General features: G+C 40.8%; 1 protein-coding gene across 1 annotated transcript in view; it reads left to right on the top strand.

Moving 5' to 3' along the window:
• Positions 1–27,790, top strand: part of ANO6 (anoctamin 6) — a 75,936-nt gene that overhangs the window by 17,002 nt on the left and 31,144 nt on the right. The window contains exons 2-3 of the mRNA XM_069852017.1: positions 10,650–10,726; positions 20,371–20,499. Coding sequence (XP_069708118.1) covers positions 10,650–10,726; positions 20,371–20,499 — 206 coding nt within the window. The remainder of the gene's footprint in view (positions 1–10,649; positions 10,727–20,370; positions 20,500–27,790) is intronic.

Below are 27,790 nucleotides of genomic sequence, written 5' to 3' on the forward strand. Positions count from 1 at the left end.
CGTACGCTGTGTTTGATATAATTTGGCATAAACACTGTCAATCTTCTTGGACACTTCTCAATACCTCAGCAGCAATTTATCTGTAACTTTATATGCCTAACACCTTCTTTAAATTTGCCCTAATGCCCCTTGGGTTTTTTAGCATTAGTGGATCTCATCCTCTGCCACATGGGTTTTATTTACTGCAAGAGAAAAATAGCAGCCTGTTCTTGATGCCTTTTTCAGACTTAAGCAGGTTGTTCCAGGAAAAGAAAATTTTCTCTCAGAACCTACTAACAAAACTAAAAAGGAAAGTTGTCTGTAAGCTGGTGCTGGATTCAGTGACCCAGCTGATCTTTTATGTCCTACGTTCTTAATGTGATGGAGGTAATAATTTTTTAACCCCAAAATGTAAGAATTTGCTTTTTTGACAGAAAGAATGACAATGTTTGCACTATTTTAAAAAATGAAAGAAATAAAATATCTATATGTGTGTATATTTATGTGTGCCTCAGTTTGTAACAATGTGGCATAGTTTGAATCAATCGTGAAACAGGCTCATTTAGTAGTATAGCAGTTCTCTATTGTATTTCATATAAAATTTAAATAAAGCAGTCCTTAATTGAAAAATCCAGGAAGGCTCATTTCTTGCATCATTTTATTATATTTAAATTACCTAATAGAATATAAGAAGGTTTATGTAGAGAAGAGAGAATGATTCAAGCCCATATTCCAAGCTGATATTTATTCCTGAAAAATTATCAGTTCAATGCCTTCTGACTTGATGAGCTTATTGCATTATTTTATACTCTGACAAACCTAGCTAGCTGTTTGACATAGATCCATTCAGTGTACAAGCAAAAAGTATAACAAATACTGTTTAAAATTATAGCAGGTAGGCATGTTAATACGCTATAAAATAAAAAATTGTTTTCTATATGTATTGCCTATTGACATATGAAAGGCAAAATAATTCTTCCTGACAACCATTTCAGATGAAGGTGGGTAAATTGTTCAGCTTCAGAAAAAGCATTTAGAATAATCTAATTAGCAACTGAATTTCTGCAGTAATTTACAGTCAGTTGATGTTTGATTTGCAGACTGGATGTACATAGGTTGGTTCTGGTGTGCATCGCAGCCCTGAAAAGCAGGAGCCAGAGTTTGCATTTCAGGGGATTACTCTGAATTCACAGAGTTGTAGCTAAAGAGTCATTAGCCTAGTGTTTGGTTTTGAAACTGAAGCTAAGACTAGTCCAGGTCTCACTGAAACGATTTAGTATTCTTGCCACAAGCTTTGGGTAAGTGTCCCACTTTGAGCTCTGGACATATAGGAACTGTTCAACAAATTGATTACTGAGCCCCTTAAATGTTCCAACTCAGAGCCTTTTAAATATTTAGGCACACCTATCAGCAGAATAATTTCCACAAAGTCTAATTTCTTGTTCTATAACTCCCTGCTAATTACTGGGTTTGGTGAACTACCCCAACTCTGAGCTGACTGTGTCAGGACTTGGGGTGTTAGGCTTGCAGTATTTTGCATTATATTCCCAACTGAATGTTTTCCTGTTTGGGCTTAGTTGTGAAAGAGTATTTATTTTTGGAAGTCATACCACATGTTCCTAATCCTTTGTTTGCACAGCTGTAAGAGAAGATAACTTAATGGAAAGAATAGCCTTTCAAACAAGAAAGAATCATCTTCCAAGTCTGCCATTTCACTTCCTTTGTGATCCAACAGCGTTTGTGGCTTCATGTTGGGTATGCTGGGGAGTCTGAAATGAAAATCAATGTTTTTCTTATTATGTGGCATAGATTAGGTTTGAGGTTGACGATACCTGGAGATCTACTCTGTGTGAGTGCACAAAGAACATTATTTATTGACAGCTTGAAAAGGTATTTTGGCATTGCTAATTGCAAACAGTTTTTTCATGTACTATAAGACTGCAGGCAACCATTAGAAGAGAAAAAGACTTTCACACGGAAGGCAGCTGTATAGATCTCTTATTAACTATAAATATTAGGTTATAAAATATAGTTTGTTATAAAATTAATAGAATTCACTTCAAATACATAACTTATCTGAAAGTGGAGAATATAGTGTTTACTAGCATGTATTCATCAAATAAAGTCAACAGGTATGAAATAAAACTAATTTAAACACATTCCAGTCAGAACACTGAATTCAAAAGAATGAATGCTACAAAGTGCAAGCCAGTAGTATTTTTGTGGAATGAGATGAAACCACTGATAATTTGTGATCATAATGTCTGCCCTTCTATATGAGTGGAGAGGTCACTGCATCCTGGAGAACAGTTAATCTGCAAGAGTCACTTCAACCCAGACAGACCTTTAACCATCAAAAAGATCCTAATAATAACATCTTCACATAGCAAAGAGCTGTGGAAGGATAGTCTAAGACATTCTTTTCTTAACTCTGTGTTTATTCATATAGGCTGTGAAGTAAAAGAAATAAGATTAACGTATCATTCTAGCTAAGGAGGATTTGATGAGGCCTCTTTTTGTTTTAAAATGTTAGGTGATTAAATAAAACCATTTTATATGTGGCTTGATATAAAAGAATTGAGACAATCAAGGATATTTTACATTTAAAAAAGATTTTTTGAACAAAGGAAATAGCTCAAGGAAGTTAATGGCCTTGATTAATTCTGTTTTAGAACTATGGATCTCATTGTCTCCTTTTTTTTATGATTCATAGATTTAAAACAAAAAATACATATTCTTGCTTTTTCAACTCCTAAATACTTTCTTAGATCTGAGAGTGCTCTTACAAAGTGAAGTAAATGTATGAAGTAAACTACAATGAAGAAATAATCTGCACTAGCAAAAGAGATAGTGGCTGTCAAAAACCAGTATATAAGTTCAAATATCAGCCGGTATTACACATTACTTGAATAGTTTACATTTAACTGAAAAAAATAGCTTCTTCTATGATCAGCCCTTAAGAAAGGTTGTGATCTGTTCTGAGAGGCTTTTTAAATAATACCTATTAGATTAATTTTATGTGTGTGGGTGTACATATATACACCCACAGACATAATCTGATATAAATTAAAAGGAAGGAAAACAGTTGTTTTGTCTAGTCTAATTTACAACAATTTCTTGACTTTCTGGGTAAGTGTTAAGCTTTGCAAAGTAAAATCTTTGCTCCACAGAGAAAGTTCTTTATATTCTCAGTTCTCCACCTTTTTGATCCTTTGGGGCATTTAAAACATGACATAAATTTGTCCTCCTTTCCCCCATCTTCTCTCTCCATTAGCCAGGATAGAATCTTATACTTCAGTGCCATAAGTTTATTATTTTTGGACCAGTAGTCAGAGAGTGGGACTTGAGGAAGCTGCCATCTACATAAAGTCCCTTTTAGGATTGTGGCTTTACTGCAGTCCCCAGCTGTTAGTCAGGGATGACTCTGGATTTTTTAGTCTGATTCAACTGAAAATGAGGCTCTCCCTTCTTTATTATTTACTCAGTTTTGAATCAAACAGTGGTTGCCATTTCCCTGTCCTGGATGTGTCAATACTCATCCTTTTTGAGAAGATTAATCCCCCTGAAACATTGGTTTTATTCTAGACAGCAATAGTTTGTTCTTTTTAATGAAATAAGGTGCAAGTAATTTGACTTGGTTACATAATGGGCTTCAGAGTAGTTTTCATTCATTTCAAAATTCAGTTTAAGTCCAGTATTTTACCTCATGTTTTCTTGTGGCTTCTGAGGCACTGTCTGTGAAATGGGGCATTTTGCTTGGTTGCTTCTTGGGTGCTTGTGGGTGATGTTGTCACAAAACCAATCTTCTGCTGGCGCAACTGCAGTGTACCAGGATGGGAAGACATTACCACAACGCTGGTGTGTTTTCTGAGGAGCTGTGTGATGGAGGATCAGCTCTACTTAGAAATCAGTATTTGGGTGAAGTCCACCACCACCTTTGAATCTTCTTGTCTATCTCAGCAGATGGAAACAATCTGACTCCATCTAGTACTCTGAGCCTCATGGTGGCAAACCTGATATGACCGTTTCATTTAATTTTCATTAGGACAAGTGGATTTTACTAATACGTAATTTTTCCTGTTCTACTGTGGCAACAGGGCTGTCAAACAGACATTAGGGGGAATGTATCAATTCAGATGAAAATTGCCTGTAGGTATCTCCCAACGTTGTCTAGTCAGTGGTTTGTTATTGTATTAACTTTCTGCACAATTTACTTGGGTCTAAAAGACCCAAATGTGTCTATGTTTTTACATTTCCATATGCAGTGAAAGTAGTTGTCCAAGGCACAGCTGTGCAAGGACAGTATGAGGAGCTAAGGTAGAGTGTGGGTTTGCAGCACGCCACCTACTCAGTGCTCCCCTTCAGTAAATGCCTGCTACCATTTCCTCCTGTGCTTTCCACCTGCATTTGCTGTGGGACAGCATTGTGCACGCAGCCAGGTAATGCAGATAAGCTGATGTGCCACAACACTGCATTGTAGCTTTGCAACAACTAGTTTCCTGAAACCATACTGTAAACTCCCCTGCTTATGGAGGAGGCACCCTGTGCTGCAGGCAAATCCCACCTAGGGGCTGAGCAGATGTTCTTTAGGACTTGAGTTTTATACTTAGGAGTACCTAGTATTTTCTTAATTTATTTTTCCCCTGTAAGAACAGAAATTGGGACTTACACTTATTATAACTTTGGTGACAGACAGGCAATACTTTATATAATACACAGACGGAATCCCAAACATCATTTTATGGCTTTACATTCATGATTGTTCATGAGGTACCGTGTTTGTTGCTGGGGCTGAGAGCTTGTCCTTTGGAATGCCTCGTAGGTTTGTGGAGGGAAGTGAAGAACCAGGTACTGTTAGTGTGGTGTTGTAAAACATTTTTGGCTTCTCGTAATAGTTCTGTGCCTATTAGTTTGGCTTATGTAAGTGATTTACAAGCCTAAAGAGTGCTGCTGTCCTTTTCCACCTTTGGTTGTTTCCACTAGAGAGGAAATTGATGACAGCCAAGAATTTCTTTGGCACAAAAATTTGGCAACTTCAGGGATATTTGGCAATCACCTTGCTTATGAAACCAAGCACAGTGAGCTTTTAAAATATCAGCTTATCCAATATCTTTGTGGTTTTCTTGTCGTTAATGTTTTGGGTTTTTTAACAGAATCTTTCTTTTTTTCTTCTGGATAATGCTTTTTTCCCATTTTCAGGCCTTTTGCTTTCCAGTCTCAACAAGACTGTTTCATCCCTACTGCCTGTGCTTTGGGCACCTCCTGTGAGTTCACAATTCAGATTTCAATGCCTATCAGTGTGCCATAGCCTTTCACCTCCGCCATAGCAATAGGTAGAAATTCCTACCAGTAGTGTTCATGAAAGCCTTTAAAAATTGAGTTATTCAATGGGAAGATCATTGAGCTCACTTACAAAACCATTCACTGTCAAAATCAAGTACCTAATGGAAAGACTGGACACTTTACGTTGATTCTCAAGGTATTTTAGGACCTTCATTCAATCCAGCCAGAAATGCTGGCCAACCTGTGAGAAAGCAAAGCCATAGAGAAAATTCATAAAGCAAGTCTCCAGTAGAATCAACAGTGGAATTAATCTCCTGGCACCTAGACCAAAGCGGATCACCTGAGAGGAACCTGAACATATATAAGTCTATGGGACTTGATGAGATGCATCTCAGACTTCTGAGGGAGTTAGCTGATGTAGTTGCCAAGCCACTCTCCATGATATTTGAAAAGCCATGGCAGTCAGGGGAAGTCCCTGGTGACTGGAAGAAGGGTAACATTGTGCCCATTTTTAAAAAGGGTAGAAAATGTGACCCTGGGAACCTACCAACCTGTCAGCCTCACCTCTGTGCCTGGCTGCGCTAAAGCACGTGGGGGACAGGGTGGTGATTAGAGGTAGCCAGTATGGCTTCACCAGGGGCGTCCTGTATGACCAACCTAGTGGATTTCTGTGATGGGGTAATGGCAGCAATGGACATGGGAAAATCGATGGATGTTATCTGTCTGGGCTTTGGTAAAGCCTTTGACATGGTCCCCCACAACATCTTTCTCTCTAAATTGGAGAGATATGGATGTGATGAGTGGGCTGTTTGGTGTATAAGAAATTGGTTGAATGGTCGTATTCAGAGAGTAGTGGTGAACAGCTTGATGTCCAGATGGAGATCCGTGAGAAGTGGTGCTCCTCAGGGGTCCATACTGGGACCAGTGATGTTTAATATCTCCATCAATGATATAGACAGCGAGATTGAGTGCACCATCAGCAAGTTTGCAGATGACACCAAGCTGAGTGGTGCAGTTGCCCCATCAGAAGGACGGGATGTCATCCAGAGGGACCTGGACAGGCTGGAGAAGTGGGCCTGTGAGAACCTCATGAGGTTCAACAAGGTCAAGGGCAAGGCCTTACCCCTAGGTTGGGGTAATCCGTGGTTTCAATACAGGATGGGGGATGATGTCATTGAGAGCTGCCCTGCAGAGAAGGGCTTGGGGGTACTTATTGATGAGAAGCTCGACATGAGCCGGCAATGCGCACTTAGCCTAGAAGGCCAACTGTATCCTGGGCTGCATCAAAAGCAGTGTGGCCAGCAGGTCGAGGGAGGTTATTCTGCCACTCTACTCCACTCTTCTGAGACCTCATCTGGAGTATTGTGTCCAGTTACGGAACTGTTGGAACTGGTCCAGAGAGGTCTACAAAGATGATCTATGGGCACATGTGGGCACCTCCCATATGAGAACAGGCAGAGAGGGTTTGGGTTGTTCAGCCTGGAGAAGAGAAGGCTCTGAGGAGGCCTTCCAGTACTTGAGGGAGTGTACAAGAAAGCTGGAGAGGGACTTTGGCTTGTAGTGATAGGACAAGGGAGAGTGGCTTTAAGTTGGAGAGGGGAAGATTTAGACTAGACATTAGGAAGAACCTTCACAATGAGGGTTGTGAGGCACTGGCGCAGGTTGCCCAGGGAAGCTGTGGCTGCCCCATCCCTGGAGGTGTTCAAGGCCAGGCTGGATGGGGCCTTGGGCAGCCTGGTCTAGTGGGAGGTGTCCCTGCCCATGGCAAGGAGTGGGAACTGTATGATCTTTAAGGTCCCTTCCAACACAAACCATTAAGATTAACATAGACTTTTAAATGCTTGTGTACAGGCATATTTGAGATAGGATGTGGAATGCTGACACTGCAATTCAGTGTCCTGTGCCACAGAACAATCTTCTGGACTGCACCTGGAAATACCACTGATACATTGGCAGCTCAGATACCACTGAGACATTCTTAAAGTAGCACAGATTCAGGACATAAAATTTTTACAACAGCATATTCTGTAAGGACTAGATCAGAGACCAACAGGTATCACTAAGCAGGAACTCAAAATCTATGACAACAACTCAAAGAAAATTGGTATAATACTCAAACAAAAGCATATGTTACCAGGATTGCTGGAAGATAGAACTTGGTGTCTGAGTCAATTAAAATCAGATCATGCCAGCACAAATCCAGTAGATTTCTTTGCTCCCTTAGACCTTCTTTGCTCTACTTGACTAAGTCATAGACTGTAAGCATCTACATGTGATGTGCTCTGACTCAAACATTAACAGGAATGATAACGCCTCTGAAGAAGAAAGAAGTAAGCAGGAATATTATTTTAATACCAAACCTCAGCACAGTGGTCTTTTATGGCCATAACTATGAGAATACTATGGCCAGACTTACACTCAGAGGAAACCAGGTCTGGAAAGGACCTTAGAAGCTCATGAGCCATTATCCTAAGGTTCGTCCTTAATTCAGCTTGGCCTAGATTGTTCCAGCCTACTTAATTAATCTGCATTGAAGCACATCTGGTGTTGAAGACCTCATATGACCTCACCTGTCTCCCAGACAGGCTCTTTTACCATTTTCACCGTTAGAAAGCTTTTCCTAATGTTTAGCCCCAAACTTTTGTGCTTCAATTTTCTTTCTTGTCCTCCCTACTTCAAACTGACTTTACTATACTGCTGGAGGAGAAGTGGGAGAAATACATGTAGTGACTATGGGGGCAGGAAAAGTACTTTGCATGAGTGCAGCTTTTTTCAGCAAAGCTGAGTTTTTGCAGGCACTATTTCTGTCTCTCTGAGAGACCAGAAAGGTCTCTTCCAGCTAAAAACTGCACAAATTAGCACAGCTGTTCTTGCAAACCACCACTAGAGGAAATCTGACCTGAGCACACATTCAGGTAGTGTCAAGGGTCTGTGTTTTTGGCTTCACACAAACATTAATTTGTATTTAATTTGAAAAAAGTTCTGGGCTGAAGTCCCAGAAGAAGTTAGAATGGCAAGTCGCTTTTGCCTGGATCCTTGGATCAATGGTCCAGGGATTGTACTGAGTCATATTTCAAGTGGAAATGTGTATAAATGATAAATATTGATTCAATTATAGTGTGCACAACACTTACCATATCATGGGGAAGATATGCAGGCCAGAGACACTGAGACAGAGGCAAATTGTAGTCCATTTTTACAGATGATGGTACTGGCCAGTCCCAGATATGTTAGGACTGGGGAAAATAGAAGTTATCCTTCCTGCTGTGAATGCCACCTGCCTCCCTTCTCTTCATCTTGGGCTGAAAGGATTTCTAAACAGCATTGGTGAGGGGTGTGTAGTTGCATGTCATGAGGACTTAGCAAAAAGGCCAGTTTTAACTCATTACTCATTACTGCAGTTCAGTGGCTGGCAGAAGTCTTCATGTCTGTGTCCACATCTGCTTGTTGTGTTTAATGGCACACACGGTTTCAGAGCAGTTTATATTTCAAAGCAAAATGCTTATATTTGTCCTTCAGCCTGCCTATTATATGTGGGCAGAAACATTCCCTTTTCTGTGGGCTTTCAGAAGCACTTTGTATCTGGATATCTTTGTGTCCACATAGAGAATAAAGAATGCCCTAAGGAACGTAGGATGGTGCCAATTACACTGACATCAAGGCGAGGTGTTTGCCCTTCTCACATTAGTCTGAGCTGAGCCCATTAAAATATAATGATGCGCATAGGCAGCAATCTTGAAGTAGCTGCTGAGATATGGTTGTGTTTTCTGAGTCCTCATGTTACGGTCTCAGCATGTGATGTTTGTGTGCTGCATTAGTCTACATTTTCCTGGGTTTTCTTTTTTTAAATGCTGGGAAATATTTCTAAAGGTAATGTTTTTGAGAACTTACGGACCTTGATTATTCAACTGGGCCAACCTTTGGGTTGTAGCTCAAAAGTTTCTGAAGTAATGTTGATGGAAAAATTCATGGTCTCGCTTTTGTCTGCCCCCTGGAGTACACACTATCACCACAGCAGAGATCTGGAAACTGACAGCTCCACACCTGGAACAAAGTCCCTACCAAACTATATGAAAGAGTATTTAAATCAGAGAATTCAGCTGCTTAGAGACCATGAAAGAATTCTGCTGATTTGGAAAGAACAGTCTTGTTGTGCTCTAAGTGTTTTGACACGTCTTCAGCTGGTATAAATGAACAACATCAGTGAAAAAAAGCTTCTTAAAATTCTGGAGAATTTGGCCACGTATCAGTTAAGTTTTTAAGCCAAAATACCTCTCAAATCAACCCAAATCCAGGCATATCGGTTATGTTTGTCCTGGCAATGTATCTAATGGGTGTGTAGCCATCCTTCTGAGAGTACTATAGATTAGATTATTTTAGAGCTTGGGGATTTTTTTTTTAATATTATAGGGTTTTTTTATAAGTTGAGGCTATCCTTCCCACACAATGCTAGCGTTTAGGTACTATTGATGTCCATGTCCCTTTCTTCAGTGTGGGACAGACTTGGCTGAGACACCGCTTTGTTTTAATAACACAGGGGCTCATCTGCCTGCCATGCAAAGGCAGAAAGCAGCCTTCTCTCTTCAGCCACATGATCTTATCTTCAGCCTCAGGATGTTCTCTTGACTTCTTCATAAGATTTGAAAATATTTGTTAAGAAACTGGAACCAATATCTTGCAGCAACTGTAGAGTTTCTGTAACTTATGTCCAGCAGCGTTATTAGGATTGGTTTGTTTGTTATGCGCTGCTTGGTGTGGTGGCCAGTTTTCCCAGTGTTTTATCCTGTATTTCCACAAAAGCAATTAATTTTGCAGGTGATGGGTTTTTAACAGGTATTACTAGGAAAGTGGGTGAGGAGTCACTGAGGCATCAATACACACTGAACTTGTGCGATATTAGGGTTATGTGAAAATTGTTCCTATTATGGAATGACTGTTACAGCATCCCTGTCTGGATCACAGCCTTTCCAGGATTTCTGAAAAATTCCCTGATACTCTTATTGCCTTACAAGTACAGTCAGCATGAGCTAGGGTTATTGTTCAGGTGGAGCTATTTCTGGTACCCTTATTCATTGAAAGATAATAGTAACTGCTGTGCATAGTTTTCTGAAACACTAAATAAGACATAGTAACAAAGGAATGCTTTGCATCACTGTAGCTTGATCAGGATGATCTCCTAGCATTAGCTTGTCATCCCGGTGAAATATATGTTTAGCTCTCTTGCCACCTAGTCATTATCACTAAAGTGAGAGAGACAAACATTCTGTTTCTGAAACACTAAATAAGCACAATAATGTGGATTGTCCATAAACTGCTAATAAAATAAGTTTTAAAACCAACTACCACAGAAATGCTAAAATGTTTTAAATGTTTATGTTTATTTTTAGTCTTGGAACTGAACCAGGTGATTATTCCCACTTACGGATCTGTGCCGGATCAGCAAAACCGTCATACTCCTGAATGGGTGGGTACTTCTTTACTTTAGCTGTGACTACCTGTTATTTCTTCTTGTAGAGGTGTGCAATACTTGGTAGCTGTTCCAAAAGAATAGCATTCCTTTGCATTTGCAGCACATGCAGTTCATCTGTGTGACTGAATCTGGGTTGTTGTATCTTTGTTTCCCTAAATGTACATGAAGTCAGTGATACAGATGTTTGACACAAGCACTGAACTCAATTAAAAGGGACCAATATGTATTCGCTGTAAACAATATACGCACACATACACCTCTTCTCTCTATATAATTTTGTGCATGAATGTGTAGGATTTCTGTGTGTGCATACAAGGATAAACAGTTATGAATACACCCTGCATATAAACACATATCCTATAGATTCATACACACCCAGGTATTAGTTGGTGAGCATGCAAGTTCAGGATATACTTACCCTAAAGCTAATAGAGCGACTCCTAAGAAAACAAAAAAGCCTGTTCTAATGACACAGATTAGTGTCCTTGGTTTTGGGTGTGTATTCATTGTCTTCTATTCAAGCTACTTCTACAAGTGGATTGGGAGGACAAGATATAAAGGAACAAGTTCAATACATCAAGAATTGCTCATTGGACCAACTAATTTTGAGCACCTGAGAGCTTTATGGCAGTTCTCCCACAGAGGAGTCATTCAAGAAACCAGTGTGGTGGTGCCACCAAGTAACGAGAGCCAGAGCTGCTTCCCAGTCAGACCTGTCCGAGACATTGATATTTAAAGTATCAACTATTTACAAATAACTGAACCTGTCTGCATGTTTCTTTATCCGCTGTCTACTAGCTGCTGCTCCTGGCATGACAGCTTGCAATCACTGCTATGGTTATCCCTTTAACTTGTGCAGAGGTGGTCTGTGTTATGACTGTAGAGGCCCAGGTCTTGCTGGCTACCTACAAAGAAATATATTGTTTTCTTTATATGACTAGGACAACATACACAATGCATACACAAATCAAGCATTTGAATTCAGGGGGCTGAATGAAGCCTGGAATTAAGCTTGCCCTTGTCTTATATGTAGATATTTTGCCTGGAGCTGTTTAGATAATTTTTTTTTTACCTGGCCACCAAATTGACATCTGTCTTGATTCATATCAAACTGAAATGGGAAACAATCATAAAAGAAAGAGACAGAGGTTTTCTGTAGTAGTAGTGCATTTTGAAAGCAGTGTAAATGAAGGGCTAGATTCAGTATCTGTTGCACCAAGATGTACCAGAACCTTGGGGAGCTGCTCTAGCACCTTAGCTGTCAAAGTATTTGTCATAGTTATGGGTCAGGGAGCTTTGTTCTTGCTGCTGGTGTAGGAAACAAATACCCAGACTATCGGGAAATTAATTTCCTTCAGGCAGCTGGGTAACTTCACTCCCCCTGCCCTGGCTCCAGCGTTTTGTGGCGAGGTGTTCTTCATTTGAAGCTGCTTCGGTCTCTGAGAAAAAGACGTAGACATTTTTTGGAGCATGAGGTGGAACTGAGAGCTTCCATTTTCCAACAGAGTGCCTTGACTAGGTTGTTGTAAAAATCCTTCTTAGACTCTACTTGTAACTCAATGATTTCTTTTTATGCATTTATATGACATGAAATAGCATCAAAACAGCTGGAATGTCATATACCTCATGGTTAGTCCCCTCTGATCAGTCATAGTAGGATTTGTTTTTATTTCTACTGAAAATCAACTGTCAAAATAAATTTTTATTTTTGATTACTCATGTTTACCAGCAGCTGTAATTCCTGCTCAGTTTTAGCAGAATCTTTTCTACTCTGCTCCTTCCATGTCAGGTCCTTGTTGGCCACTGGGCAGTTTCAGTGGATTGGAGAGGCCAGAAAGATAGTTGAGGTCTACTGAGCCTGCCTATGAAATAGATGAGTTCTAACTGTAGCTAGGAATGGAAACCGAATAGGAAATCTAACTTTAAATGATTGAATAGAAGGGAAGTACTGTGCCTATTGTCTAAACTTAGATTGTGCTTTACCGCTGGAAGTATTTTGGAAATTTTACTTGATTTTGCAAGTCGTCCTGGAGTAGCCAAAACTGAGTAAGTTGCTGGCTAACAGAAATGGGCTTGTTCTTCTGGTGCTGTATCTAATTACGATCATGTGCTAAGCTGGCCACAAGATCCCTGCCTCATTCAGCACGAGTAGGACATTAACCTCCAAAAAGCCCAAATGCTGTGAGGATGTTGTTTGTATGTGTAAATGTGGCAGGAAATTGCAGAGAAAACATGAAAGCTTCTTTTGACTCAGGAAACTGAGTGCACTCCTAGATTTTATCCCTGCTTCTGCTATAGGGCTTCTGTGCAAGACTTGCTAATCATATCCCGCTTTTGTTTATCTCCTGAGTGTCAAAGGGGAACATCTGTGGTCCTGTTTGCATTAGTTCAAAATAGTCACATACAGACCCGAAAGTGAGTGTATTGCTCTTTGAAGAGAGAGAATTGCTGAGTTCACTGGAAAGATGTCACTGTCCTGATGTCTCTGTTCCAAATTTAGGCGCCGGTCAACAGGTTTGGCACTGATGTCTAAATGCCTTACCAGATCACTGTTAAAATGAGGGTTACACTGTTACTTTCTCTCCTGGGGAATCTTGGAAAATTAGATTTCTCAATATTTGTAGAACACGGAGATTCCATGAAGAGAGTACCACAGGCATAGTCAGAAAGAAACCCCTATTTTAAACATTTAGGCTGTTTAAATGAGGTGTAACAACAACAACAACAACAAAGATATTGAATAAAGAAGATTATAATGAGTATTCCATAACTACTACAATGAGGGTAAAAGTAAGGCATATGGTTCTGCAATTAAGTCTTGTGTCATAAACAGTACGTACAAGGAAGAAAAAACTGCATAGACAGCATTAATTGAAGCCTTTTCCAGCTCTCAGATGTTTCATTTTGCAATCTTATCTTATTTGTAAGTAGACAGTTTAAATTTGGATGTAACAGTTAAATTTTTTTTGAGAGTCAACATCTACAGAGAGGGAGAACTTCCTCAAGTTGTCTGTTACTGCTGCCCCTCAAATACATTTTCTGATGGAAGAAGGCTTCAGGGAAATCTGAAAGAGTGAACTTCCCAGCTCCTGCATCCCAAGAAAGATGGGAGGTGCTGAAAAGCAGGGTTTTAGCAGGGTACTCTTCACCTGTATTTAAAAGTAAGACTGTTTGGTCTCTATCTAATCAGGAGTGACTGGAATTCCTTCTGCAGCCAGCAGCAACCTGACGCTCAGACAGGAAATCAAGTGGGTGTCTGGTCCAAACTTAGCTCAGGGGACGAGGCATCCCGATGCCTGGCCAGTTACCAACTGCTTTCTGCTGACAGAAATGTATACTGTAATAACGCCCCATATTTTTCTACTGTGTCTTTAGTCTCAGTTTGTTTCAGTTTCTTACATATAAAAAATGTCTTTGCATGTCGAGGAAATTTTAAAAACCCAACTTTTTCTAATTAAGTGCTTGTTAATAATCTCGTTGCTAAAAAACAGAACTAAACCAGTCCTCAGTTGTTATTAGCAAATATGTGTCACAAGGTAAAATGTTAAAGGCACAACAGTTTTATGGCCCCATGGAGACAAACCAACATTAGTATGTTATATGCAAATGAACTTCTATCTTCCAGAAGCATCTTACATTTGAGGAACAGCTGAGAGAGCTGGGGTTGTTTAGCCTGGAGAAGAGGAGGCTGAGGGGAGACCTCATTGCTCTGTACAACTACCTGAAAGGAGGTTGTAGAGAGGAGGGAGCTGGCCTCTTCTCCCAAGTGACAGGGGACAGGACAAGAGGGAATGGCCTCAAGCTCTGCCAGGGGAGGTTTAGGCTGGACATTAGGAAAAATTCTTCACAGAAAGGGTCACTGGGCACTGGAACAGGCTGCCCAGGGAGGTGGTTGAGTCACCTTCCCTGGAGGTGTTTAAGGCACGGGTGGATGAGGTGCTAAGGGGCATGGTTTAGTGTTTGATAGGAATGGTTGGACTCGATGATCCGGTGGGTCTCTTCCAACCTGGTTATTCTATGATTCTATGATTCTGTATTATATATATCTCCCTACTGATCACTTCCAGAAGCAAATGCTTGTGTTGTTCTTATAGCCAGAAAGTTATCTCCATTGGTCACTTAGAACATGAAGTAATAAAAGATCTTGTTATATAGCTGTGATAGTAATAAGAACCTTATATTTCTGTAACATTTTCTTCAGATCTTCTTGAAGCACTTCACAAATAATGGTATTTCATGATATCCCGGTAATATAATTTGTTTACTTTTTATTTACTTGATTTGAAGTTTCCTGAGACCTGCAGAGAGAAATAGCTATGCTTCTAAACAGGCACTCTGAAATTTTCACCTACGTAAAACCCACAACTGACGTGTAACCTGTGGCTCCCCTGCAAGACTGTCGCTGTGCTCCAGCCTGAAGCTTTGTTGCAGGTGCCTGTCAGCAGAGGCAATGTTAGACAGGCTCTGCTCTGCTCTCTTGTTTTCCAGTACTGATTTATTCTCCAGCACACTGCAGGAAGCTGCTTGGAAGCATATCTGAAAATTATGTGAGGTTGCAGACAAGTAGTTTAGCCCTCCAGTAATCATTATATTTGGTGCTATTGACAGTCACAGCAAAGGCTCATGCAGGCAAAATAAAGCACTTCTTTTATCCTTTTAGCTAGACAAGTCATTCCTGCAGAATCTCTTGTTATTTAAAAAAAAACGAGCTTACAATACTGTGCTTGTTCAGGGTCTAGTAAACAATAAATAACTGCAATTCCTGTGCACATATTTTCCTTCATGCTTGTCTCTGTGCTGCCCTTCCCACTATTATCCCCACTGTGTGTTTAACAATCTAATGCCCAGAGAAGCCTGGAAAAGTGGAGACAGGTTTCTTTGTCATGTCACTGTTTTTTTCTCCCCTAGCATGGAATATTGCTATTGCTGAAGGGAGCTTCCCACTAGAGTGTCTCCTATCATATTCTGCTGCAGGCATCGCATGTAACCATGACTACAGGAGCTGTCTCAAGAGTGAGATATGCCAGCTCCCCTTAGATACCTGCAAGCCTGATTGTACGTGAGGAGGAGCACACTGGTCTCCCTCCTGAGGAGCTCTGAGTCAAGGGGCTAAGGGTCAGTTCCGTGGCATGGTCACTTGGAGCAAAACTGGTTACCTCAGCGTTTACAGTCCTGTGTGAAGGGGCAAGCTTGTCTTCATTTGCTCTGTGTCCCTTCTCCAAGTGTCACTGTGTCCCAGGGGCTAGCAGAGAAGATACTGTTTACCAGTGACTGCTAGTGCTGGATTAGCAAAGAGCACAGGGAACTTCTTCATTTGCTAAGGTGGCTGGTGTTGGGGAGGACGAAGAGAAGATGTGTACGCAGGGGGATGCGCAAGGCAGAGAGCTGCTCAGGGCTGGCTAGGGACCTTCAGTGTGATTGCATCAGTGCAGCTGTGCATACATCAGCTAGTTGTGAGGACCCAAGCAATGGGTCTGTAGAACAAGGCATTTGGTGCTGAGGAGGTTGTGGCTGTTCTACACATTTCTAGGCTTTTTGTTACTGCAGGCTACCTCCAGTCTCATTCCTTGAAGTGAATAGCCACTGATGCTCAGCTGATCTGACTGTGATCCTAACTGAAATGCAGAGCTACAACCACATGAATGTGGCTGTGTTGCCTCTAGACTAGCCTATGTAGGTGTAACCTAAGAGCTCCAAAAAGCTTTATACATGGCCAGGCTCTCCTCTCCTTTGTATTTCTTCTGTCAATAAAGCAGCTAATAGTTCCCGTCTCTCGGTGGTGGGCAAGCAGTTGATTGTATAGCACCTGGAGAGTTCAGAAGCACTGCAGTATGTCTGCTAAGTATAATTAGTATTTTACAACTAAATGTATTTTTTTTTATTTATTAATGATGTTAATCAATGTTAACCTGCTGTTCCCTAGGGTATTATTACAACATTAGAGTGCACAACCGATTGCCTCCATCAGTACTTAAAATGTGATTATGCAGGGGCTAAGAAAATTAGAAAGTGCAGTAAATAGACCCCATGTTTGTTTCTTCCGAAACAAAGAGGTATCAGTGGGCCTGTTCATTACTTTGGGTTATAATTTGCTACTGATACTTAAGAAAAATTATGTATTGGAATTTCAGCCCCATTAACTTATGTGTCTATGCACACAAGCTTGTGTGCTCTTGTATCATAATAACATTTACAATATTGTCAAATAATATTACATATTTTTAAAAAAGAAGATTGTCTCAAAGGAATTATTAACTTCAGAGTACAGACATCTTTTTTTCCAGTCCTGTTTTTCCCCTGGTAATTATGTTGAATAATATATGATTTTTCATTACAAACTATTCAGTAGGGATTACAAGATACACCACACAGCTAAGCTTATGTGGCTGTTGGAACCTTAACTATTACATTCCCTTTTGCATTTTACTTCTTTTAATTGAGCAACACTTAATGTTACGTTACAATTTATTTGTGTGGGTCTTAATCTTGATCTCTTAAGTATTCAGGTTTAATGAGTCAATTCTTTATTATTTCATTGATACATAAAGTGTCTGTGGATGGGTCAATTTAACATTGCCCCAGTGATTAGAAGCAATAGAGATTACATTTTAGAAGTTAGCTTCATAAATATGAACTTCTGTGTATCTGGATTCATGCAGTCCAGTATTGATTAATCTTTCAGCTATATTCCATTATATCTATATCTATATCTATATCTGCATAGTTTGATATATGTATACATAGAGAAAGGTGTCTGTGTAGGGTAATGTATATACTCATGCAAATGAAGACATGTGTGTAAGGAAATTCAGGAGTCAGAATACTGATTAACAGGCAATCTTTATGTCTGGTTATTGATTACCCAGTTCAGCCAGTTATTGTTGTTACAAACTGATTTTATAAGCTTAAAGAAGACTATACTTGAAGGAGAGTTATTTAGACAGCGAAGTTATGCAATCACAAATCATAATTTAATTTTGTTAGATCAAAACTTCATCTGACGTTTGCTGTCTGCCATTTCTTTCCTTTCTATCCTGAGAGCAGGTGATATAGGAAAAAGAGCTAAAAGCTACAACAAAAAATGCCTTGAAGCTTTTATGCTTTCAGGTTCTCAAATTTCACAACGAAACTCTGTCTTTTTAAATAGAAATTATTATAATGCTGTTTCTAAGATTCAAAAGACAAAGAAGCCCAATTAAAAAACCTTCTGTTTTACACAGCGGCAACACTTCCCCTCCTCGTTCATTGTCACAAGGTTTGAGTTCTGCGTTTCCAGCATTGCAACATGGAGCAATATTAGGCCAGGCTAGAGCCTGCTGGGTTCCCAGGGGAAAGCCAAGGCTCTGTGCCTGGCCACCATCACCGCCCCGCACCCTCTCTGCGGCTGCTGCTCCCAAACTGTCTCCCAACAGGGGCTGTTGTTGTCTGTTGTTGATGCTTTCCTCCAAAGAGGAGTCTAGTCAACATGAAATCATTGTGATTATGTTTTAAATGAGACTGGAAATGGTCACAGCAGGGCTGTGTTTTACACCCATAGCTAGTCCTCAGCAGGAGGAAAACTTGCCAGGGTCAAGTCATATTGCTTAGTGGGTCTATGTCAGGTTTTAGCTCTCAAAAATTTAGAAATTCACATCTGTAACTTACCTTAGGTGATAGAGATACTCAGTGTCATTGTAGTCTAGGGATACCACCTGAAAGTTTAAAGCATTTATTTGCCTAAAACTGTATTGACAGTGTGCAGTTCTATGTTCATTTGGTGATCGCCTAGGTAGGTTTTGAATCCTAGGCTGGGCTGTGACGATAATGTACGATATACGTGTATAATGGCTGCATGTCAGCATATTTAAATATATATGCATGTATGTATGTCAACAGCTGCTTACTTTTTTTTTGGTTTTGTTTATCACAAATCTCTAGGCACAGGTGAGATTCAAAGAAAACTGTTCTAATTAAGAATTGACTCAGACTATTTGAAGCAACGAAGTTAAAAGGGCCTTTTTCCAGCAGGTCATAGCCTTTGGACATACAACATGAAAAAAAAAAGTGAGTTTAAACTTGCCTGAGTTTATTTAAAATATGGAAATTTTGTCATAATTACTGGGAGACGCATCTTGGTCACCGGTTTTGACTCAGCCAATAAACAGTAATAAAATAGTCTGCAGGGAGAAGTTTAGAATAAAACTCCTGGGAAATTTTGGTTTGGAAACATCGACAGGTGGTTGCTAAAAGACTGTGCGCTCCCTGGAATTGGAGTGCTCCTGCCTGAAGACCAGCATTCTTGTGTTTCATCAGAATTGAAGAAGAACCATTTTAACCTGCACCTAGGGGGTTTCTGACGCCATAAACACATTTCCATGTGCTTTTCTGTGTACCAGACATCATAGAGCTCCCAAAACTGGACCTGGCATCCCTCATGAAGTTTGTTCTGCACTGACAGGGAAATTTCAGGAACAGAGCATCTAAGAATCTTTTCTATATCACCAAAGGCACAGCATGTTCAAGAGAATATCCTGGGTTATTTTGCCTGGCCTGATCCTGCCTTGGGTCACCCTGCATGCCCAACCATCTGGAAGCCAAGGCTCGTCTGCAGTTCTGTATGGGAGTCTTACCAGCTCTGGAGATCTTATAATTTCTAATGCAATAGTTAGTCCCATTTCAGACATTTTACATCTACCAACTTCTGTGGCAGTCGTTAACACTGTGGATGGATTTGGCTGAGTACCTGAGGGTTTGGTGCTCATTACATGACTATTCTGTCAACATTACAGCTATCTATTATCTGAAAGGAGGGGTTGTTACATGTGATAGTGCCCTCAGAGTACTCTAAGAAACTACAAAATAATTCTTTGAGGATTCAAGTTCCCCTGTCATCCTTGTGTCTGTATCATTTCGCACAAGAAATAACACATTAAGATGTTATTCATGGATATGACAATCTATCCTACTTTTCCCCAGGGACTAGATAATGACTTATGGATATATTAATCCTTTTAATTTTGGCATATATTATACTGTGATGGATGTGTGGCATACAACACTTTTTTGCTTGCTGAGATGTTGTGAATAAAAAGAAATAAATCCACATAGGATGTGTCCATTTTGAGAGTTCATTTGCAGCCTGATCATGTTCTTTGTTCTCTGGGCAATGGTGGGTTTGGATATTAGCGTGCATGAAACTACTGGGCTTTTTGGTTTGGTTTGTTTTTTTAATGGCAGAGGTGCTTAAACTTCTGGCAGGTAAGGGCACAGATAGGAACACTCATAATTCTGAGAATGTCATCAGGCAACAGCATATCTTGTAGAAAGACTGTCTAACATTGTATCCCTGATCACACACAAATTACTAGACAGATGCTTATTTGGGAATGATACTGCATCCCAGTGTTCCTCCTATTACCAGAAGTTAATATACCATCTTTAAAGAACAAAATTAGGTCAAAATTCTGCTGTTCTTAGGTCATGCAGAGACCTCTCAAACTTTTTTCTCTGTTCTACTCTGTGCTGCTTTTGTTGTCACTTTGTTCTTGGTATTATATGAGTTGAATTTCTCTGTTCACTGAAATACTTGTTTAACAGGAACCAAGTAAGGAACTGATGAGTAAAATTTTTCATATTAACCTATCCTACCTGCCTTCCAGGCTGATTTGCATGATAAACCTGACTCCTTGTTCTTCAGTGATGGGCAGCGAAGAATTGACTTTGTTTTGGTGTACGAAGATGAAAACAAAAAAACTACTCATAAGAGGAGTGACCGTAAAAAGCAAAAGGTAAGGTATTTCAGTATAAAGCTCAATCATTTGTTGGGTAGTAGAGCAGCGGGCAAAAAGGACGGTGCCTTCAATTGCATTGCCCTATCCTAGAAGTAGCTAGGAGACTGAAGGCCATCAAACTAAGTGGGGAACAAGGGTGAGCTCAAGCCAGTAGATTGCTGTATAAATAGGCACAGCACTGCACATCGTGTCTGTCGTGTGCAAGGTAACCTCAGAGCATCATCCTGGAGATACGAGCAGAAAAATGCTGGTATTAGGTTCCCAGTTAGAATTAGATACCAAGGTGTTCAGACCAGGACAATTTTCAGTACCTACAGTGATTGAATTAGGCCCCTAGTGAGCTTTGGTGTTAAAATCCAGGTATTGAGAGGAACCCATAGAAAGAAGCAGCTTATAATCACAGTTATCAGCATAGTTGCTGACATTCTTCCCAATTAAGTACCTTTGGTGTTTATGCGAAATAATTGTACGTCATGTTGCCACCAGAGTTTCTCCCTGTACCACTCCTTTCCTTGGCACTTCAGCAGCGCAGCCCTTTTTGGGGACCTGGCAAAAAAATTCTGACTCAAACCAGTAACTGCTTGATGCTCCTTAGAAACAGCGATCCACAGGACTGCAGTCCCCTTGGCATCTGCACTCTCGCATCCACCTTCCTTCTCTGATTTAGCAACTCTCCATGTTCCAGCAGCCACCTCTGGAAGAGACAGGCAGGGACAAAGACATCACTGAAAGCAGCTCATATGCAAATAATGATTTGCAGTTAGGAAGGAGAAGAGTAGGAGTGAAAAGGCCTGTAGCTAAGCTGGTATTATTTATTACACAATGTTGTCATTGGCATTAACAAGGTAGCCATAAGGAACATCATTAGCAGGATTTAAGGGAGTCCTGTAGTGGGTGGGTGTTATATTACACATGATCACAAGATCAGCAATAAAATATAATTGAAAGAGGTAATTAGAAACAAAAAGTTGCCCCTTTGGAAACAATTTTTTTTATCAATACCATTTTACATTTATGTTTGTAGTATTTGGCCATTGCCCAAATGTACTTGAAAATATAATGAGTGTCTTTTCCAAACAGTGATGGAAATTAAATGTGAGCAATGGAGTAGTATTTTTAGTGCAGCATTAATGTTAGGACATTAGCCAGAATGAAATCATGAATAATTAGACCAGGAGATCATGGATAATGCAGTAGATGCTTTCAAAAAGAAGTTTACTTTCAAAGGTCTGAGTTCTGCAAAGATCTGCAGCCACGCTGAATCTGTGGTGTTCTGAGGAACAGGAAGCAGTCTACCTACATGCAACAAATGTGAGAACAAGAGTGTATTAGACTATCAGATAAGGTGAAGACTGAGTGGTTGGGGAGCAGCTCTGTGGAAAAGATCCTCGTGGTCTCAGTGGACAGCAAGCGGAACAAGAGCTAGCTGTGTGGCCTGGTGGCAAAGTGTCCAACAAAGGCTGTGTGGACAGAAGTACAGCCAGGAGACTGAGACACATGATTGGACTGATGTGGATATGTTAGAAGGAAGCTGAAAACAGTGGTGATAGCAGTTTTCAGACCCACCATTTCCCTGGACAGAAACAATCTGAAGCTATAGGGTCGCAGGGAAGACCGAGGAAACTACAGGCCTGTCAGTCTGACCTCAGTGCCAGGGAAAGTCATGGAGCAGGTGATCTTGAGTGTGATCATGAAGCACATGCAAGAGAACCGGGTGATCAGGCCCAGTCAACATGGGTTCACAAAAGGCAGGTCTTGCCAAACTAACCTGATCACCTTCTATGACAAAGTGACTCGGCTGCTGGATGAGGGAAAGGCTGTGGATGTGGTCTTCCTGGACTTCAGCAAAGCCTTTGATACAGTTTCTCACAGCGTTCTGTTTGAGGAACTGTCAGCCTCTGGCCTGGACAGGCGCACACTCTCCTGGGTGGAAAACTGGTTGGATGGCCGGGCCCAGAGAGTGGTGGGAAATGGTGTGAAATCCAGCTGGAGGCCAGTGACAAGTGGGGTTCCCCAGGGCTCAGTGCTGGGTCCAGCCCTGTTCAATGTCTTTATCAATGACCTGGATGAAGGCATCGAGTGCACCCTTAGCAAGTTTGCGGGCAACACTAAGCTGGGTGGAAGTGTCGATCTGCTGGAGGGTAGGGAGGCTCTGCAAAGGGATCTGAACAGGCTGGACCGCTGGGCAGAGACCAATGGGATGAGGTTTAACAAGGCCAAATGCCGGGTCCTGCACTTGGGGCACAACAACCCTGTGCAGTGCTACAGACTAGGAGAAGTCTGGCTAGAAAGCTGCCTGGAGGGGAGGGACCTGGGGGTGTTGGTTGACAGCGACTGAACATGAGCCAGCAGTGTGCCCAGGTGGCCAAGAAGGCCAATGGCATCTTGGCTTGTATCAGAAACGGCGTGACCAGCAGGTCCAGGGAGGTTATCCTCCCTCTGTACTCGGCACTGGTGAGACCGCTCCTTGAATCCTGTGTTCAGTTCTGGGCCCCTCACCACAAGAAGGATGTTGAGGCTCTGGAGCGAGTCCAGAGAAGAGCAACAAAGTTGGTGAAGGGGCTGGAGAACAGGCCTTATGAGGAGCGGCTGAGAGAGCTGGGGTTGTTTAGCCTGGAGAAGAGGAGGCTGAGGGGAGACCTCATTGCTCTCTATAACTACCTGAAAGGAGATTGTAGAGAGGAGGGTGCTGGCCTCTTCTCCCAAGTGACAGGGGACAGGACAGGAGGTAATGGCCTCAAGCTCCACCAGGGGAGGTTTAGGCTGGACATTAGGAAAAAATACTTCACAGAAAGGGTCATTGGGCACTGGAACAGGCTGCCCAGGGAGGTGGTTGAGTCACCTTCCCTGGAGGTGTTTAAGGCACGGGTGGACGAGGTGCTAAGGGGCATGGTTTAGTGTTTGATAGGAATGGTTGGACTCGATGATCCGGTGGGTCTCTTCCAACCTGGTTATTCTATGATTCTATGATATAGGGGTACTATGGACAGTGTAGGCAGGAATTTTGATACTGGGAGAGCACCTGGTGCTGAAGGAGCAGTGTAAAGCATAGAAAGAGGCAAGGATGAAGAAGTGACAGTTACAGGGGACTTCCAAGGGCAAGGACAAAGGTTTCAAGTGTGATGACACTGAGCTGGAGAACTAATTAAAAAATCCAAAGCTGACCATGAAACAGACAAAATTTTAGAAATAGGGTAAAGTATGGGAAGACACTGAAAGGTGGACAAAGGAGAAGAGCAGCTGAGGAGAGGATATTGTTTAATGAGTCTGTCACATAAGCTGAATTGAGTCATTGCATCAAAAATGAACTCCAGTGATAAAACTGGCACCCTCCCTCCAGTACCTCACACACAGGTGTCATCAGTTTGAGAAATGCATATGCTTTATCTGTTGATGGAGGAACAGTCTTTTAAAATGTAAATAGATGTAAACTTTCTAGCTTTTTAGGATGAGATAGGTGCAGGTCAGCTCCAAGCACACAAATACTTTAGTCACCTCAAAGAAAATGTTCTTCGTCTCACTTGAGATCTCTTGTTATGCAAATGGAAAAAGCTGTATGTGCTGCGAATCTTCATTCCCTAAGCACATGCTGCATAGACGTTGGCAGCACTGATAACATTTTCCTTCCTGTACCTCCTCCTGAGTGGGATGCAGGACACTGCCTTGGGACCTACCTCACACATAATAGGAGTGAAAGGAGAGACACTGAGTAGTAAAAAAAGAAATAAATGTGAATATACTGTTTGAAAAGATGAAACAAACCCAATATACCTTATGTCTGAGATGGAAAGGAAAATGAAAATTTATGGTACAGTTTTGCATCCTTGGAATTCCAGGGAGAGAATGAACATTTTTGCCTACTACAGTTCCCAGAAAGATGTGGAGATGATGCCGCCCAAGATACACACAGGTTTTGTCAGTGTTGGCATAAAATCTAGTTGATAGCTTGTCTTTACTGACACCATTTTTTATTTAGTTATACTTTTTTCTGGAACAAATGACTTTTACACTTGTGATGATATACAAGATAACAAAATGAGGAGTATTACCATTTACTATCGGCTTTAAATACTGCATACATCACTGTCTGTCTCTGATCAATGATGAACTGAAAATGCCAAATTTTATAAGCAGTATCTTGTATAACTCAGGGTGCTTTAAGCCTCAATAGGTGCCTTGTTCATGCTACTGTGACATCCGTGACAGTTTTATAGAGCTATTATCCAGAGGTTTATTGGTCGCAGAATTTGGAAACTACAGCTTATTAAAAAATAGCAGATTCAGAGAAGCCTGTTCTCGTAGGGTGAAATTCTCACCTCACTGAGATCAGCAGCAAAGTCTCCACTGGACGTGTGCAACGTTGCAGGTCTGTGAAATGTAGGAAGGACGAGTGTGGTCGCTGGGCCAGATTCTGTCTGATGAGCACTGCACCCCACCTGACTGCTTGATGTGGAAGTCGGGGCAGAATTAAGTTGTTAGTGAACACCTGTTGATCTAAATTTCCGAAGTGAAAAGTTTTGAGTGCTGCATTGGTTGGTTTTTTATGATACCGAGAGTGGAGAAATCACCAAGTGCTTACTGAATTTAGTCAGAAGGGTTTGAAAATCAGATGTCAACCTAGATAACAAATTTACTGGATTCGGAGAAATGGGACAAAGACCCATCTATTCTTCTGCAGCAACAGAAGAATCAAGTCTTGAGACCATGATTATATTTGTTTTGAATGGCTTCCTGTCATTTTTCGAAAGAATTACTTAAGTGTAACTGAGAAAGTGACCCAGCATAATTTATATTAATTAGCAGTACTCTGGGGAAAACAACTCAGAGGACAGAAGGAAATAACTTTGCTAAAAACAAAGGGGTTGTTTGGATAGATGGAACAAAAACGTGTGATTCTGAAGCTCTTGGAGATGCACAGTGGTGCTGTGCTTCCTCATTTTCTTCTGTTTGGTATCTCATTTAAAGGAGATAAAGTCAAATTGATGAAATTTCATCCTTGTGGAAGTTTCTAACATAATCTACAGATTAAAAGTTAGCAGGCAAGGTTCATATATGCAACTCAGTTCAAACTCCAAACTTTTTTAAGTTGGTATACAAGTAATTTTGCAAGCACTAGCAAAAATCAAACTGTCAGGAGCAGGTTCCAGAAACTGTGCCTTGCAAGTAATTGAAGTTCCTGCCCAAAGCATGTTTTTTAAGCCAACAGTTTATTTGTCAGGATAGGTTACTGTCAGAATAGAAATAAAGTATCACCAGTCTTTCCAGAAATCCTCCAAAATGTCTTTTTTAGCTGTTTTGGTCCTCAAGGAGCTGATTGTTGAAAGTTAAGGGGTCAGCATCAGAATTGTGAATTCAAAACATACCCGTGCAGAATGGCATTATAGTTCATCTGCTTCCTTCCCCTCAACAGAAATAGTGACAGTAATTTAAATAGGAATATGGACAAAACCTTAATTTCCAGACATGAAGCAATCTGTGCTTTTTTTTCACAGAAAAAAAAAAAAAATTTCCTTTCAAATTAAATGAAAGCCATAATTCACAGATATTCCCCACATCTTTTTTTTTTTCTTTAAGTACAGTCTTATGGAGAACTTCAGCAGGGCTAGAGAAGTTTGTCTTCATAAGCAAACAGTGAACAGTTCCTGCCTCTAGACTTGTTTAGTTTAGGTAGCCAACAAAAAAAAAACTTGGATAACTTTTCAAAATCTAATTGTACTTCTCGTGCTGTTTAGCATGTGTTATAACTGCAGTGAGGAAACAATACTTGGGTTTATAGAAAGAAGGGTACCTTGGTTCCATTTTACACAGTGATTTGAGGCAGTAGGGGATGGCAGGCTCTATGTGCCTACCCAGGATGTCTGATAACAAGGATGAAAGGGAAGCTTTGAAACTGGGAGGAGGGCAGCCACATCTGCCCTTGTCCCTGATGAATGGGTTGGTTTTGACGCAGGGACTGACTGAAATAAAACCTCTGTTCCTGAGGCAACTCCAAATATAAATTTTACTTATTTGCCTGATGGATAGAAGAAAGGATGACAGAAGGATAGGAAAACAAATGGAAGGAGGGAGTTACTCTGAAGTTACTGCATACATTGGTAGGACCAGAAATGGGTCTTATCAAACAGGATGACCAGATGCTGCTGTTGAGAGCAGGACTGGACTGCAGTATTGCCAGTTGTGTGCAGTCATGAATCAGATCTCAGAAAATCATGAGGCTAGCTTAGAATCAGAGGTTATCTCCGAAAACATGTATTTGAGTTTACTTTTTTGTATCGGCCTTTATTGCATTTTCTGCTTCACATACTTATTATTATCTTCAAATATAAGGAAAAGAAATTTACAGAAACAGAGCTTCTCAATCAATTCATTTCCTGATGCTGACAGCTGGGGCTTTTAGAAAAGCTTCCAAATACCATCAAAGAAACTGTGAGAGTTGGCAGCTAATATTGATACAGTAATTCTCTCCACTCCCTTTAGCTGATTTCCATGGGGAGGCTTTGAGCCCTGTGCTTTTTCTCTTACTGACTGTGGTTTATCTGTTGTCTGTCAGGTGAGGCAGAGGTGACTATTCAAGCACTCCTTCCTTGTTAGGATTTTCCCCCTGAAGCCACACAGATATTGCTGTGGGGAACTTTTCTCTTTGCACTAAAGATTTTAACAAAGATATGAGTTGGCTTCTTCTGTCAAAGCAAGTGCTCCCTACTATTTACAAAACACAGAGAAAAACCCACTAGTGGTCTGCTACCAATTTCCAGACCTACAATCTTGTTAGCCTCCTCAGCTTGGCAAGACAATCACCAGATGTTGAAAGCATTATGGGGAAAAAGCAGCCCCAAGAGCTAACCCTTCTACATGCCTGTAATACTTGGCATTTACATACACTATGCTTTCACTTTCTTAAGATTGTGTGTGATTATGCATCCCATTGTGTTCCAGTCAACTGACTAGCCGTTCAGTCACTGAAATCTGCGTCAGCCTTCGATCAGCAGCATTACCATGGTTACATTATTATTACAACTTAGCCTTGCAGGTAGCTCAGCAAAATGCCAGATACCAAAATAAACTTTGGACAGCCTCCATCTTCCAGCCTAGTAAGCTATCATGTCTTTATGCTGTATTTCCCAGTCAATGCAAAACCACTATAAACTCCTCTGTGTAAAAGTCTAGCTCCTCCATAGATCATCATACGCATAATTCAATCATTTATATAAAATAGCAAAGCCCCTAATTAGCAGAGGCTCCCAGAGGCTTTGTTTCTCACTACTTGCATTAATGCATTATTAGAAAC

Source organism: Phaenicophaeus curvirostris, chromosome 1, assembly GCF_032191515.1.
Source record: "Phaenicophaeus curvirostris isolate KB17595 chromosome 1, BPBGC_Pcur_1.0, whole genome shotgun sequence".
Lineage (NCBI taxonomy): Eukaryota > Metazoa > Chordata > Aves > Cuculiformes > Cuculidae > Phaenicophaeus > Phaenicophaeus curvirostris.